Source organism: Pomacea canaliculata, linkage group LG8 (assembly GCF_003073045.1).
Source record: "Pomacea canaliculata isolate SZHN2017 linkage group LG8, ASM307304v1, whole genome shotgun sequence".
In the NCBI taxonomy this organism is placed as follows: Eukaryota; Metazoa; Mollusca; class Gastropoda; order Architaenioglossa; family Ampullariidae; genus Pomacea; species Pomacea canaliculata.
The window spans coordinates 2064210-2081350 of NC_037597.1; the positions used below are offsets into that span (position 1 = coordinate 2064210).

At 39.8% G+C, this 17141-nt stretch overlaps 1 protein-coding gene across 4 annotated transcripts in view; it reads left to right on the plus strand.

The window, feature by feature from the left end:
* Positions 1-17141, plus strand: part of LOC112570966 (RAC-gamma serine/threonine-protein kinase-like) — a 29662-nt gene that overhangs the window by 4249 nt on the left and 8272 nt on the right. For 3 of the 4 annotated variants that reach the window (XM_025249725.1, XM_025249723.1, XM_025249724.1), the window contains exons 7-12: positions 660-725; positions 969-1160; positions 1620-1748; positions 1963-2177; positions 2565-2652; positions 5529-8624. In XM_025249725.1, coding sequence (XP_025105510.1) covers positions 660-725; positions 969-1160; positions 1620-1748; positions 1963-2177; positions 2565-2652; positions 5529-5783 — 945 coding nt within the window. In that variant the 3' untranslated portion in view covers positions 5784-8624. Of the gene's footprint in view, positions 1-659; positions 726-968; positions 1161-1619; positions 1749-1962; positions 2178-2564; positions 2653-5528; positions 8625-17141 lie in introns of those variants that run through there. The other variant, XM_025249726.1, reaches the window with a different exon arrangement.

The following is a 17141-nucleotide window of genomic DNA, read 5'->3' on the forward strand; positions in this document are numbered from 1 at the left end:
GGAGTGGTTGGCCAACTGAAGTTAATGAGCAGGACTGAATGGAGCATGGATGGAGTGACGAGCTGGCTGAATTATGTTTTTGCATGTAGGTGTGAGAGTAATAGAATAAAAAAGCAATCAGACTGTCTGCATGACTGCTAAAAATTGGTTTTAAAAAAATATATATATATTGCCTTCAGCAGAAATTTATTTCACGTTTGGTGTTAGGGAATTCATAGTTTGGCTTCCTCCTCTTTGCGCATGTTTTAGTAGGGAGTCTTCAGTGGACATAAATTCTGTCCTGTAACCTTTTGTTTATTTTATTACGGTGGCTTAGGCAGGCTTAGAAAATGGAAGTTTACGTGCATGCATTACATTTTTGACTTTTACTCGTAGCATATAATTGTAGACACCAAGAGTCAATTAAAGCACACCATAGAAAGGGACAGCTGGTAAACACATTTTCATGTTACCTGCTTGTATGAAGCAGTTGAAACAAGCTTCTGATTTCTATAACAACACAAAGAAAAGCAGACTGCTACCTCTAGGACTTTCAGCACTTCAGACTGCTTTTGCCATTTAATCGTAGGTTTTGAAATACACATTTGAAGTCATAGAAAGATGTACACAAAGCTGTTTTTGCCAAGTGTATAGGGTTTTATTATTTATTTTACTCACAGGAAGAGGTGGCACACACATTAACAGAGAACAGAGTGTTACAGACTACTAACCATCCTTTTCTTACAGTAAGTACTGTTCTTCATGCAAAATATTCAGAGAAGTATCTGTAAGCCTTATGGGATAGTTTGATCATGTTATAATAAACTTCTAATTTTAAAGATACTGTTTTCCAGGAAAATTTGTGAACTGTTATTATTTTTTGTTATTGTCATGTAGAAATTTAGGCAACTAATGTTAGGAAAAAAAGTGAGAAATTTTCTGACTTTGCACAGAATGCTTGATAGTTATTACATTTTTTTTTTCCTTAGCAACTGAAGTATTCATTCCAAACCCCAGACCGGCTATGTTTTGTCATGGAGTATGTGAATGGAGGTGAACTCTTTTTTCACTTGTCTCGTGAGCGTGTATTTTCGGAGGAGCGAACACGTTTCTATGGTGCTGAAATAATTTCTGCCTTGGGTTACTTACATGAAAACAACATTGTTTACAGAGATCTTAAGGTAAGCTTTAAGAAACATTCAGACTGTGTGCATGGATTTCTATTTGCATGTGTGTATGCTGCTTGTATGTACATATGAAAATAGGTAAATGTGTATATGTATTCTCATTTCAGACCTGATGATAATTTGCTAATATAGGTTTTAAAAAGCTGGGGTGTATGTTAAGAACACACTGAATACATTATGCAACTGATGTCCTGTGAATTTTAACGTAAATGCAGTTGTGCTCAGAATGATGCAAAATGTTGCCAACATCTTGTGAGTTTACGTCATGGTCACCCATGGTTTATTGGCTTTGATTATAGTGTCATACTAGGAATTTTATTACTTGGACACAAAAGAAGAGTCATTTTACTGCCTGAAGGATTTTGAAAGATAAATTGTGACCTGGAATGATGACTGTTTGGTCATCTTTGCACATTAAGATTTAACAAGTGCTTATATGTGTGTTTCTGCAAGTTGGAGAACTTGCTACTTGACAAAGATGGTCACATCAAGATAGCAGACTTTGGCTTGTGCAAGGAGGAGATGTTTTTTGGGGCCAGCACTAGTACTTTCTGTGGTACTCCTGAGTACTTGGCCCCTGAGGTATGTTCTTGTATAATTAAAGGATTGGCAAGTAAGAAGAATACTAGGGTATTGAGCCTGTGTGTAAGGAGTCTTTTGTAGTTGTGAAAAAGTCCTTTACATATAGTACTCCTATCGAGCATAACCCTTCAAGATTCAACAATTGAGCTTTCATCTTATGAAGAAACTGCAGTTTTGTAATGTGATAATAGACAATTTTGTTTTTCCTCTTCAGGTGCTAGAGGACAACGACTATGGTCGAGCTGTAGATTGGTGGGGGACAGGAGTAGTCATGTATGAGATGATGTGTGGACGACTGCCTTTCTATAACCGAGACCATGATGTGTTATTTGAACTTATTCTACTGCAAAATGTCAAGTTCCCCCGCAACCTTTCAGAGGAGGCAAAATCATTACTCAGTGGACTACTAGCCAAAAATCCAAAGAGAAGGTGAGAATATCTTGATCATTTAGTCAGAAGAAATTTTTAGTTTTAAAATCAAATTTTGATTTTATGGCATGATACAATTCACATACCATTAAACTGCATTTTTAAACTACATTTGTTTTACTATATCTTTACAGTCCAAGTGTGTGTATTCTTTAAAGTCTTTTTTTTTCTTTTACAAATTCAAAATAAAATTTCAGTCAGAAAAGAACTCTTACATTAAATTTTGGCTGAAATATTGTCATATGCTATATTATTTCAGTTATTTTGTCATGTTACAGACTTTTTTGGTGGATGAAGAAAATATGCTTTTGAAGTCTTTTTCTTTCTGTAAAAAAATTATACTTTCTTTACATAGAGGTTTAAAAAAGTAATCTTTTCATGTTACAGACTTGGTGGCAGCGAGGCAGATGCAACAGAAATCAAGACACATCCTTTTTTCCAGTGCATCAACTGGGAGGATCTTGTTGCTAAAAAGGTGAGATGTGTACTTTTGCATGAAGTATGAGGTCTGAGGTTTTGTGTGTTTTATGCACTGTCTCGTGAATTTGTTGCTGGCAATCATACTATGGGTTACATAAAAAATACTGGTAAGTTACAAGAAGGATGTAAAGGCTTTAACATTGATTTGACTTTTTTTTTCTCTTGGTGGTAACTGTGGCTTTTGCAGTATTGATGAAGCAACACTAATTATATGTGAAAGAATATCCTGGGCGACAACATTTCAGTGGTTTTCTTTTATTAATTTTTCCTTGAACTTATTTTCTTGCAATTATTACAGCTTTTCTTCTTATTTAGATCTACAACAGTTTCTGGCTATTTGCTTATCATCATTGGAAAACTTACTGCCAGATGTCACTTCTGTTCACATTATCCTGTTTTGCATCCTTGTCTTTAATCTTTTAATTTTAGCATCAAATACAGATAAACTATCTGTTTAAATGATATCCCTTTCCTTGATAAAAATGAACATCAAACTCAAGGAAAAGGTAACACTGGTTTCCAGTAATTTTACAGCTGCATAGATTGCTAAATGTTTCACATCTGTTACTTGTTTATAATGCTTTTTTTTTTTACCTTTTTTTGTGTGTGCGAGAGTGAGCATCTGTGTGTGTGTGTGTGTTAGAGAGAAAACTATTAAATCATGAATTATACTTGTCTTTTCACTTCAATATCAGATGAGGGGATACTTTTCTTTCACTTTTTGTAAATCTCGAAGGTTTTAAATTTCCATTTATAGGGTTATACCAATTGCAGACAATATTTGTGAGTGTGTGATATGATGAAAAACTGAAAAACAGCTGTAAAATGCAGATCGTGTTTCTGTGAACTCTTCAAGCTAAAATGTCTTTTTATGTATTCAGCAATATGTTGCTGAATTACATTTCATTTCTTGACTTGTTTGGAGCAAAATCAGTGTGCATAACAAAAATGTTTGTTATTGATTTTTATGATGTGCTTTGAAGCAGAGCTGTTTTTGTACAAACTCTCCTAGGAAATTTTTTTTTGCTGGATCCATGAAATCTATCAAGGTGTTGTAACTGCTGACACATCTGAAAGAGTTTGTGTTATAAGTCACTTCGTAAATAACATTAATGATAATATTTTTTATTTAATCTACCTAACTCATTCAGTCTCCATGGCCATGAATAGTATTGAAGAATGAGGCTTCATCAAACCGAAGAAAAGTTGAGATCACAGTCCAGTTGATATACTGTGCAGCAAGACAGAGATAATACGATATATCTACAAGGATTTGTACATGAAGTGGCATGTTGAGTTATGGTCATTAAGAGTTTCCAGTCTCAAAGTTTCTCTTTGTGCTTATTACCCTGGACCATAGACTGCCAGCATTATTTAGATAAAGTGGTGAAACCATTCACAAAGCTGGATGTCAAATAATAAGCCTGTGGCTTGCGCTTGTCAGAAATCCATGTTTTCCAAATTTATTTATGCATTAAAAAAAAATTTTTCACTTAGACACATTTCCTTGGTTACAGAACAGGCTTGGTTTTTAATTGGATGTAACCTGTTCATATCCACGTAAAATCAGTGGGGAAAATTTGACATGCTGTTTGATTATTTCTTGATATACCTCACAATGGCCAAGATGAAACTTTGAACATATTTTTTTCTCAGCATAAATAAGAGAAGCGAAGTTACATTCCATAAAAAATCCTGTACAGGGCTGGTGGCCTTGCCATGATATAGCTTTGTTGCTGGCTTGATGTAAAACACCAATTTTCCCCCCCGGAAGAGATCTTCAAATGAAAGTGATCACCTCTCAGTTTGACCATTTTAAGAGGTCTTGTGTAGATCCAGGTCAGTTTGGTGAGCCAGATTGATTGCATCTCTTCTCCAAACCAAAAGGTCTGTTTTGGGCAAATGTTGGATTTGTTCTTATTTAGATGATTTAATATCAAGATACAGAAAAAATACTGGTGATACATGATTTTATACCAGTAAACTGTATCACCTGCTTCACTTTCCATAATTATTTTTAGACTGACATTTTTTAGCCTGTGCAGATTTATCTTTAATCGTTTTAGTTATCTGTTCTTTGTGACTTTTTAAAAAATATATTCTTAAAGTGTATCTATGATATTTTTAGATTTGTTACTGGTGAGACAGTCATTTAAAAAGGTTCTTTTAGGAGTGGACTGTCAGTTGTGAGATTTACATCTCTGTGAATATTGTGGTTGTCTGAGAAATGACAGGCATGTGCAGTGTAGAGGGAGCTCATCACTTATGTGATATTTGTTTTTAAGTGTTCATTACAGTGTTCAGAATATTGGCTAACCTTAGGAACAGGGATCCTGTTGTGCACAATGCATGCCTTCTGTTTTTGCTTTGTACACATACAACATTGATTTCTGACTTTGTTTGCCTTATAGCATGACTTTTTTAAAAAACGTCTTCTTTCCAGTTTAACTGATAGGGTGCACATTTAAGCCAAAAGTTGCAGTATAAAGCAGAGTATCATAAATAATCATAAGTTTCCACATGACTTAGAAAACAGAGTAAACAGTAGTGTTTAGAAGAACCTGTTTACTGTTGAAGAAGTGATGCCTTAAAAATTGTTGCGAAAAGGATATTTTCAAAATATACCTTCAAAGATAAGTACTTACGAGGTTGCCAGCTTCACAAAAGACCAGAGTGTTGTAAGCAAAGGAAGCTTAACAACTATATCTGAACTGAACAAATCCAGTTTTAAATACACCTTACACCTCTGATTCACCATCTAATATCCCATCTATCTCACAATTTTCCTGTCACGTGCTTGTCTTGTCTGTGACCATGTAAGGTCCACTTGCCAATCTAACACTTCTTTTTGGCTTGGTATCACTTGGGCAGATCCCTCCACCCTTCAAGCCACAAGTGACCTCCGACACAGATACGCGCTACTTTGATGAACTTTTCACGGGTGAGACGGTCAGTTTAACACCGCCAACAGCTGGCGAACCCGCTGCAGCTGCTGTTTTCCCTGGAGATGAAGAAGAGATGGAGGCATTACCATATTTTGAGCAATTCTCATACCACGGGTCGCGTAGCAGCTTGGCCAGCAACCGCCTGTCAGGCATGAGCTTCGAAACCACCTGGACCACCTGATCATCTGCCATTGGCTGTATTGGCCACTAAATGGCATGGGCTTAGTAGTCCTCAGAAACAACTTTCTATAAGCCTGTGCATTAACTGAGTATATGCTGTACTTCTGTACATGTAGACCCTCCCAAGATGACATGCCACAATTTGTATTGTCAGCCTCAATGCTGTCTCTGTTCTGTCACCCACATCCCTCATGCCATGTGGTGTTGACACCTTTTATGCCCCTACACTCACACTGGCAGGGCTTTGTATTTATTTATGTATTTTACCTCCTAGCATAATGGTACGAGGAACCGATATTACACACAAGCAATGCTGGCATTTTGAGACAGCATAAAATCAGCATAACTTATTCCATGATTATTGATTATTGTGAAGCACAGCTGTGCGATGTGACATATATAAAGAGCACTAAGCTTAAGTACTGCTTCATAATCATAGACTAGCATATAACTTTTACTGGTTTATTGTAATAATTGTTATAATAGTCTGTGATTACCCAGAGTTGTGGGCACTGCTTTGTAGTCATACATGAAACATCAACTCAGATGAGCACTGTTTTGTTTTTTCAAAAATTGAAAGACCATATAAAAGTATATAAACAGCTAAATTGTTTCACAGTGACAGCTTGAGTTTAGCTGCTGAGTTTTCATTACTACATTATATTCCTGTCATGTTGGGTTTGAATGTAACAAAGATGCATGCAGCTTTCTGCTTCTGCTTTCCACCTTCTTTTCCGGTGGTGTTGTATAGACTGCTTACAGTTTTAAAATATTTTAAAATCTGTTTTATGCACAGTTCACAATGCTTAAATTTATCATGCTTGTATCTAATCCTTGCATGATGCCCTTTGTGCATACGTGTGCACACTCGCATGCATATGTGCACATTCATGTGCCTCTGAGCATGTATGTGTGCGCACTCGTGTGTGGTGGATGTAAGAGGGTGTTGGTTTTGTTTTTCTTTCTCATCTTCAGTTTCTGAGCTTTTTTCCCTATTTATCATGGTTTTTCTGCACACAAAATAAGGTCACAATAGTTGGTGAATTTGTGAACTGAAACCTGTAACTGTGTTTCACAGATGCAAATAGCTGTTTAGCATACGAAGGTGCTTGTTTGCGGTTGATGCCTTCTGATTACAAGTTGTTTTATTTTCCAGCATTAATACAAGATGGTTAAGATTTCTGCAAGTTTATTCATGACAGGGTTTAGTTGTCCTGCTTACATTGATGTACAAGTCTTGACTGTATTTTCCATTGCTATGTAGACTTGTTACTGCTGTTGTTTTGTTTGTTGAAACAAAATGTATGCCAGTTGTAGATAAAAATATTATTGTTTAGTATATCATATTTTTATTCCAGTATTAATCTTGTTATCTCCTAATTTAGGGTAGAGCAGTCATTTATTCATTGTTTGCACATTTTATTTTAACTAGAAGAATGTCTGAAAGTCCTCTAGTAAGTTTTCATACAAAGCACTTCTTTAACTGATAGAATCAGCTGATGTTACATTTTATAATTTTCTTAGGCAAAAGTGTGTTGATAATTTGTCACTATTGAACAGTTAAACTTGATTTTATGTTTTGTACTAAGAGTGGTCATATTAGAGACAATACTTTATAGTAACATGAGGCTCATTTAGACAGTGATATTTGTTTTATAATTATAATGTGGCCTACAGGTCAGTATAATAATGGTGATATGAGTGATTTAAATCATGTCATGATAATAATGTGGTCTGCAGGTCAGGGAAAGGATGGTGACAATGATTAAAATCATGTTTTATGTTAGTGACTGTATCGGGCAGCAGCTGACCTTTTTTACTTTTAGAGTATATGTTGTCAGAGTGGTCGATAAAGCTTCTGTTAGAACATAATGGCTATTTCAGACATTGCGAAGAGTAAAGGGAACTTTGCATCACATTTTGTATTATTGGTGCTGTGTATGCCTAATGTTTGCCTTAAACACTTGCCAAAACAGCGTTACTGTGCAATAACAAAGTTGCTGAAGCATTAATGTTTTAGCTTTGACCATCTTTCCTGGGCAACACTAACGACTTGCCAGTAGAGCTATTGACAAAGTCACACTGTTGTTCATACAAGGCTTCATCTAGTCTTTCTGTATGTACATGCTTTAATGTCATGTTATTTCCATTTGTCATGTCTGATGCTTTCCCTTGGTCACTGACACACCACCTGAAACAGATGAACTTTTGAATGTCTGACAGATGGGATTCTCTTTTTATTATTTAAATTCATATTTTAATGTACACTTAGTGCAGTTTGACTGTACATTTTTCACTGACTTTTCAAAAAGAAGTTACTTTTGTTTTCAAGGTCTGAAAGCAGTTGGCTTAGTCGTGTTGTAGATGACTTGAAAAAAGAATGCAGTCGGTATCAAAGTGTATAAATTTATCATTGACATTTGGGATTTGGGACTGTAGACAGTTCAGTTTAACATCTTTTGATGTAACTTTCGTTTAGGGCAAACTATTTTTAAACGTTTAGAAATATTGGATCAAAAGTTTGCTTTGTTGCAAGGACATAGAAGGCAGATTTATGTGAATCTGATTAGACGTGCATGTATTTAATCTGGTTACTGTAGAGAATATGTGATAAGGGTCCATAAGTATGTCATAAGATGGATAAGCTGAGGTGTCTTAAGACCATAGTATGTTTGTGAATATGTAAATTGTATTCTTTGGATTATTTAGATTTGAGTACATATTTAGCATACAATTTTTAACAAACTTTTTTAAAATAGGGAGCCTTGCAAATGTGGTATGTAAGTCAGATGACGGTCTTGGAAACAGTGCTACATATTAAAGTGGCATAGGTCCCCAGGAATACAGCAGGTGTTGATATAATGTGTGGCTGTTGTCAATGTTGCATTCATTGTTAAACAGGAGTGCTGAATGCAGACATAAAGTGAGGCTTGAAGAATTCGAAACTCTGCTGTGGCCTTGGTTCATGTGCATGGGTAAATGCTAGTGTTGTCCAGCTGATAGTATGGTGTTAATGTGGCATGTACAGCTACTAGTACAATATTAGTATGGGACAGGCACATAAAGGAGAGTAATTGTCAATGTGGCCTGCAGTCCAAATTGAGTATTAGCATGGAATGTTGCTGGTTTAAATCCTTTATAAAGTGAGGATCACACCCATGTGTTACTGAAAAAGGTTTGGCACTGGTAGCTTCTAATGCGTTTTTTAAGGGTTTTTTTCCAAGTCCAGAATGAAATGAAGCTCAAAGCTATTGGAAAGTTAACAAGACATAGGGCTGTCATTAGTTTCTTTAAACAAATGTGTTGTGAATTTTGACCCAGTCGACATCTGTGACATAAGGGAAAGAGGTCTGACATCTTTCTAAACCTCAGGGGATAACTGGGATATAACAAGGCTTGTATCTAGTGAATGGAACAGAATGTTTCACTCAGATTTTCGGGAATTTGTATCTTTTACTTAACTCTCCTCAAAAAATAATTTTGCACTTATCCTTGACTGTCGATGGGAGGGCAGTTAAAATTTTTGGTAAACAGTGGAAGTAATAGAGCCTCTTACCTCTCCTGAAAGTTTGTGGTGTGCATGACGATGGATTCACGATATATGATACAGAAAAAAACCTGGTTCCTAAAGAGAATTTGACAAAGACAGACGTGATACACATTCTCAGATGTGGAATTATGATGGTTTGTGCATCTGTAAGATTCAACATTGAAAAGCATGAAGATTACTAGATTATTAAAGGATTGTGATATAAGGACATGATTGTCTAGTTTGAATCATTAAAAATGCATGACAAACATTAAACTGGGCAGAGGTTTGCATTGAGTGCTATGTGGGTAGAATAGCTTTTAATGCTTGGTCACATAATTTGTAAGCCTGTGGGATTTTATTTCTGGATGTTTTCTGGCTTTTGTAGTGTTTTTGAAATCTTTGAAAACTTTTTCATCAGGTGACAATAGTCCCATAGCCTGAGACTTAGTATTGTTACCACCATCCCTTGCTGTCTCTATTACTTATCTGCCATTATTTGAAATGTGCAGAATGATGCCTGTCCTTTTTTTTTTTTCCATTGTCTTGTACTCTGTGCACTGTTCCTTGCAGAATAGTCTTTGCAAGTTTGTATCTTTTGACTGTGATCAGGTCTTCCAACACTTCTTGTTCACATTTCCTCATTGGTGATCTGGTCATTGTAGGAGATAGGAAAGATCATCTGCATGGACTCTGTATTCTCCTGAAAGTCGCCCCCAAGGGCCCGGCTTCTAGTGCCGGGGGCGAACACCCAGCCTTTCTCTGGCTGGGTGACAAAGCTGGCCCACCCCTTTTCCTTAGGCTTTTCTTTTTCTTACTTCATTAGCCCTTTCATCTCTATTCTTTTTCAAAGTAAACATCTCCCTCATATACTACAGTTTTACCCTTCCTTTCTTCTGACTTCACCGGCCCTTCTTCTGTTTTTCCTTCTCCCATTACATCTTTCTTCGAACATCATTTCCTGTCTGCGGCCTTCTTTAGGTCCCCTGCGTTTGCCGTGCAGGGCGACCCGTGTCGGGGAGAATGGGATCCTGGAGGTTGAGGTCCCTGATGGGCTGCGGCCCATCATACCAACACACCTCTTTGGCCCGGACTTCCCCTAGACGGGGGTTGGTGTGGCCCACACCAATCAAGCGGCTGGTCGTGAATTGCCCTAGCTTTGCTAGAAGGCTGCGGCCGGGGTCAATCTGTCTTGCTTCTGGAAGGCCAGAGTATATTCCTTGTGTAGCCCTGGTGTGACCCTGCTGGAAATACCCAAGTGGTACCGCTCGGTCGATCCCCTAGTTGGACTCCGTGGTGGGTGGGGAGCACAAGGAACGAAACGTTAATCCTTTTATCATGGCCAAAAATTATCTAACCTGGGGAAACGCATACGTGAAGATGATTCCTCTGATAGTGAAGAGGAAGTGAGAGAAAGTATTGAGGGGCCTGGCCCCGTTTTTGGTGGTAGAAGGCGCAGAGCAGGACCGACCTCTCTCGTCTCTATCACCTTTTGCCATAGCGAAAGGTTTTAAAAACATTTCCAACAATTTTTCTGCTATAAGACGTTTGCGCTCTGGACAATTCCTTGTTCAAGTGCGCAAATCAAAAAGCTTCTGAAGCCTTACGCCGATGGGACGGTAAACAGTTCGTCGATCGCCCCATAAAAGTTACATCACATCGATCCCTCAACTCTTCGAAAGGGTCATTCGTTGCCCGGACCTTGCTGGGATGACTGAGACTGACATCAGGTCAGAATTGGCATCTCAGGGTCTCAGCAGTACAACGAGTCACACTAAAGAGGGATGGGAAATCTATTCCCACAAACACCTTATTTCTAACCTTCTGTCTACCCAAAATACCCGACTTCATTGAGGTCGGGTACTTACGGGTAAAAAGTTTCAAATCTTCATTCCATCTCCCTTGCGCTGTTTCAACTGCCAGCGTTATGGTCATTGGGGCGAGCTTCTGCAGGTCCCAGGCCCGCTGCTTTCGCTGCGGCGGTACCGGCCAATGCGGCAGCTGATTGCTCTTCAAGCGCAAAATGTGCAAACTGTGATGGAGCACACGTCGCATCATCTAAAGACTGCCCGAAGTGGAAGGAAGAGGCAGCCATTCAACGCGTACGTGCGGAATCTGGCGTCTCGTACGCTGAAGCCCGCCGTCGCGTAGTGGGTGGCTCCTCAGGAACACCTTCTACTTCGAATTCCATATCTTATTCAGCAGCAGTCATAAAGCGACCCTCCACCTCTGTGTCCATACAGACTGACATGACTTGGGTCTCCTCAGAAGGCCCTGTTCTATAACTCAATCTATGCCGCCTCCTCCTCCTCCTCCTGCAAGTTGTGGTGGCGCCCAGTCAACACAGAAAACTCAAGCATCCCAAGCTACACAAGCATCACAGTCAAAGCCTTCCACCTCACCAACCAGAAACACCGTCAGACAACAAACGCGCAATTCAAAACAACCAAAAAACAAGAATATCACACCACAGACAGACAAGAATACCAAAACAAAACAAAAATCACCTGAAAATCCACTACACCCGGACCACCACAGCAGCACCTATACCAGTTCTTAATCGCTTCACTCCTCTTGGCGAGCAGGGGATGGATATGGATGAGCGACGCTTAATGTCGCCTTCTCCTTCCCGCCGTCCCCTGCCCTCTCCTGGATCTTCTCCTTCAGTTACTTTGGGGCGATCTACGTCCCTTTCTCACAGATAACACATGTCTATAATCCTTCAATGGAACTGTCGAGGAATCCGAGCAAACTTTGAAGAACTCCGATGCCTAACATCTCGCTTTTCTCTTGATGTAATAGCTCTGCAAGAGACTCATCTTCTTCAAACAAACTCTTTTTCCTTCAAAGGCTATCGAGTTCTACGTCAAGACTCACCAAATGATGTACCTTCAGGAGGGACTGCTCTTTTTATTCGTTCAAACCTTTTATATAGCCAGGTTCCACTAAATACTAATCTTCAAGCTGTTGCTGCCCGAGTTTCTCTGGCAAAACTATCACTATCTGCAGTCTTTATCTACCTCCATCAGCTCGGATATCCCGACAGGACCTTGAGAGTCTTTTAACCCAAACTTCCTACTCCCGTCCTTCTTTTGGGTGACTTTAATGGACACCACCCCATGTGGGGCGGGGCCTCGACTGACACCAGAGGAGAGTTGTTGGGGATCATTTTTTATGGAAAATGATCTCTGTATACTGAATGACGGTTCAAACACCTTTTGCCGTCCACACAACAGCAACAGAGATCAGCAATTGATTTGTCAGTGGTCAGCCCAGCACTTTTATTAGATTTTAACTGGGCTGTACATGATGACCTGTGTGGTAGCGATCATTTTCCCCTTGTTTATATTTACAAATGGTCTGGAGCGGGACGATAACCTTCACAAAGGTGGGTGGAATTTAACTAAGGCAGATTGGCTTGAATTCAGGCCCTCTGCTCCACCCACCTTACCAGAAACCCGTTCTTTAATTTTGAGATTGAAGACAATTAGAAAAGACCCGATGTTTACACCCTGCTAAAGTTTTCACCACAAGTTTAAATAAAATTGCATCAGAAAACGATTCCGGTACTAAGGCACCGTAATAACCGACCAAGGGTGCCTTGGTTTCAGAGGAGTGTAGGGTAGCTCAGCGCGCGCGGAAAAAAGCCCAGCGTCTTGCTTTCCGTCAACCCACTCCTGAAAATGTAATAAATTTTAAACGTACCCGAGCTCAAACCCGGTATATCTTTAAACAGGCAAGGAAACTTGCGTGGCAGAAATTTGTGTCCTCATTATCCTCCCGTACCACTTCCAAAGCGGTGTGGGCGGCCATAAGGAAGATAAAGGGAAGATTTCAGGCTGAGTCAATAGGCCATCTGCGGGTTGGAGACTCTATTCTTACAGAGGTACAGGATGTCGCAAATTCCTTAGCATCATCACCTTTGCTCATAATTCTTCCTCTTCTCACTACTCTTCAGACTTCCAACGCTTAAAATCTGTCCAAGAATCATCGGGTTGTGACTTTTCTTCAGACAACTCCGAAAAGTACAACCTACCTTTTTCTCTTTCTGAACTACAACAGGCCCTTCAAAAGTGCAAGATTCTGCACCGGTCCTGACAATATTTCCTTATCAGCTACTAAAACATCTCCCACAGTCTTCTCTCCTTCTCCTTCTATATATCTTCAACTTTATTTGGGTATCCGGCTTTTTTTTTTCCCCCCTCGTGGAGAGAGGCAGTAGTTATACCCATTCCAAAACCTGGTAAGGATACCTCTGATCCAAATTCTTACCGTCCTATCGCTCTCACTAGCTGTCTATGTAAAACTCTAGAACGTATGTAAATTGCTCGCCTTACCTGGTACTCGAATCTCAGAGTCTCCTCTCCAACCTGCAGTGTGGCTTCAGAAAACGCCGCAGCACCCTGGACCATTTGGTCCGTTTTGAAACCTTTGTCAGGATGCTTTTGTCGGCAAAGACATGTTCTAGGGGTGTTTTTTGATTTAGAGAAAGGCATACGACACTACCTGGAAGCGGGTATTCTGTTAGACCTCCATGCCCTGGGCTTCCGGGGTCGTAATGCCACTCTTGCATTGAGAATTTCTTCTCAAACCGCCATTTTCAAGTCAGAGTAGGGTCTATACTGTCTGATTCCTCAGGAACAGGAAATGGGCGTCCCTCAGGCAGCATTCTTTCTCCAACTCTTTCAACATCAAAATCGACTCAATCTTGAAATCAGTCTGTCCAGGTTTAGAGGCCTCTTTGTATGTAGATGACTTTGCTATCTGCATACGACCGCTCCTTCCATGCTCGAACGCCGGCTTCAGCTGTGCGTAAATGCAGTACAAAAGTGGGTGACAGAAAACGGCTTCAATTTCTCTCCTACGAAGTCAGTATGCATCCACTTTTGCAAACTGAGAGGTATGTTTCCAAACCCTTCTATCACTGTCAAAGGCACGATAGCTCAAGGTGGTCCAAGAGGTTAAATTTTAACTTGGGGTCATCTTTGACCGTAAACTGTCTTTTCTAACCTCATATCAAATCTCTACGCCTATCTTGTCAGAAAGCCTTGGACATTCTTAGAGTAGTTGCCATGTCAGCTGGGAGCGGATCGCACGGTTCTGCTACGTCTCTACCGTGCCCTGATCCGCTCAAAGCTAGACTACGGATCCATTATCTATGGCTCTGCTCGAGAGTCCTACCTTAAAATTCTTGATCCAATTCATCATCAAGGGCTCCGCATCTGTCTGGGTGCCTTCCGCACCACTCCTGTACAAAGTTTGTACGCAGAAGCTGGTGAGCCTCCACTTTCTCTCCGTCGTTTGAAACTCATGCTATCGTATGCCTGTCGCCTTAAAATCCCATCCTGGAATCCTGCGTATCGTGCTGTCTTCAGACCTCAGCGTTGCTGCCCTGTATGCCATTACGTACCAAGGACAAAAGCCTCTTTCACTCCGAGTAGCACTCATCTTCAAGCTGCCGGAAGTAGATATCAAGCAGGTAGAGCCTTTACCCTCTACAAACAACTCCTCCTTGGATTCTCCCTGTTCCTGAGATTCGCTTTGATCTTACAACTTTCAAAAAAGGGACACTAGTGACCCATCTATCTTCAACATTTTCGTAAACTTATTTCTGATTTATCTCAATTCTGTTCAATTATACAGATGGCTCCAAAATCCCAAGTGGTGGCCCAGTCGCTGCGGCTGCAGTTCCATCCTGCCAACCACAACGGCTGCTTCAGTCCGATTGGCAGACGAAAGTTCTATCTTTACAGCAGAACTTTATGCTATCATACTTGCCTTGCAGCATGCTCACCGCTCTTCGGAGCACAACTTTCTGATAATCTCAGACTCTCTTTCTGCTCTCCAAGCTCTTATTTCAAATGAATCTGATCACCCCTTGTGGCCAAGATTCATAAAATTCATGCAGCACTTATCGAACGAAACAAGACAATTGTCTTTATCTGGGCCCCTGGCCATTCTGGCATTCCAGGCAATGTCCGAGCAGACCAGGCTGCTAAGGCTGCATGTCAGTCCCTGGTAAAATACAGTTCCTTATTTCATCTGACTGTAAAACTGTACTTACAACCTACATACTGACTTTATGGCAAAACTCTGGAACACCTCTGTCAGAATAAATTATTCGCCACTCTTCCCTGTCTTTCTGACCGCCCACCTTTGTGCCATACCACAAGGCGGAGGAGGTAGTCCTAACAAGACTAAAGACAGGACACACATATGCCACGCAAGGATACCTCTTGCGAGGGGAACAACCACCAGGTTGCCCCTGGTGTGGGGACATCTTGACGTAGTAACACTTCTCATGAACTGTCCGGGCTTCAGACCAATTCGTCAAAAATTTTATACAGTGGATTCATTGTATGTTTTATTTAGGTCCATCCCATCGGCAGCTATTTTTGGTTTTTTAAAAAGAATAGGACTTTTACACCAAATCTAAGTCTAATATATCTTATGTAATTTCTGTTTTGTTGGCGGCCCTTTTTGGGCTACACCACCCATTTTACACCATATTTGTTTCTTTAACATTTAGTTAACTTATTACCGTGGTCTGATTTTAAGTTAAATAACTGGAGAAAATTTACCCTGAAACCTTTAAACATAAAAACTTTTTTAATGCCATGATATAGCCTTAGTTGCTGGCATGGCATAAAACACCAATAAACAACAAACTCCTGAAAGTCTGCTGTCAGGGTCGAAGTTTCACGCATGGGAAGATGGAGATGACCTGGGAGAAGATTCCCCTAATTTTGGAGTGATGATATTCCAGATGAGTTTCAGTGTAGCGAACACTGCTCTTTGTGCTGTTCTAGAGAACATTCTGGCTTTGTATATTTGTCTAATCCAAGTAGTTAAAGTACTGACTGTAAAATTCAGCTCAGAAAACCCTTGAGTTTTGAAATCTTATAAGGAAGCAACTATTTTTCCCATCTATTAACTTGCCTAATATGGCATATGAAGAGTGTAGTACAGAGTATTTTTTTAATCAAATATTTTTCGCTTGTCCTTGAGCCGGGTTGAGCTGAGATGTGGGAAGCGTCTGAAATACCCATGTCTGGCGAGCAACGGAGCGTTGGAGCAAGCTACACAATCGTTCTCAGTGGCTAGAGAACCAGTAATAGCAATGAAGACTGGATGGTTTAATATGTCGGTGACTGCATGACTCTGTATAGGACTAGGGGAGGGAATGCAGCAGGAGGGAGAGGCAATTGGCACCACCTTACACAATACTGGTCCTGTAAAAAGTGGGCTGTTTTAACACCCAACAACCTCACAAACAAAAATGTTAGGGGATGACTTTAACTGTATTACCTTACATGTGTGCTTGTGATGGATGTCTTGGAAGGAGCGTGGCAGACTGTTTAATAGCACAACCACATCAACAAAGATTTTTTGCTTAATAGCTGTTCAGCATTCAGTATGACTAACTTTCCATTCATCAGAATTCTGTACAGTTTGGAGTCAATGCTAAATTATTATTTTATGTACACATTTTCAATACCTTACTCTCCACCTATCTTAAGTCAGTTTGGACATGTGGGCTTAAAGTCATTTTGCTATATTTGTGACACATGCTAGTTCTGACACCAGTTTAGTAGTAAGTGTGGAATTATGTGCCTCTAGGATTTTATTAAGAGTTCTGGCTAATTAAGTGGCTAACGTTTTAGATGGCAAATAGGGATTAACTTAAGGTGACCAGACGTTCTGATTTAGGCTGGACAGTCCCGCCTTCTCATAAAATGTCCCAGGGGGACGCCCAATGTCCCAATTTCATCTAAAAACTCGATCAATGTCTCAATTGTATTTAAAAATCTGATTATCATACATTGATTC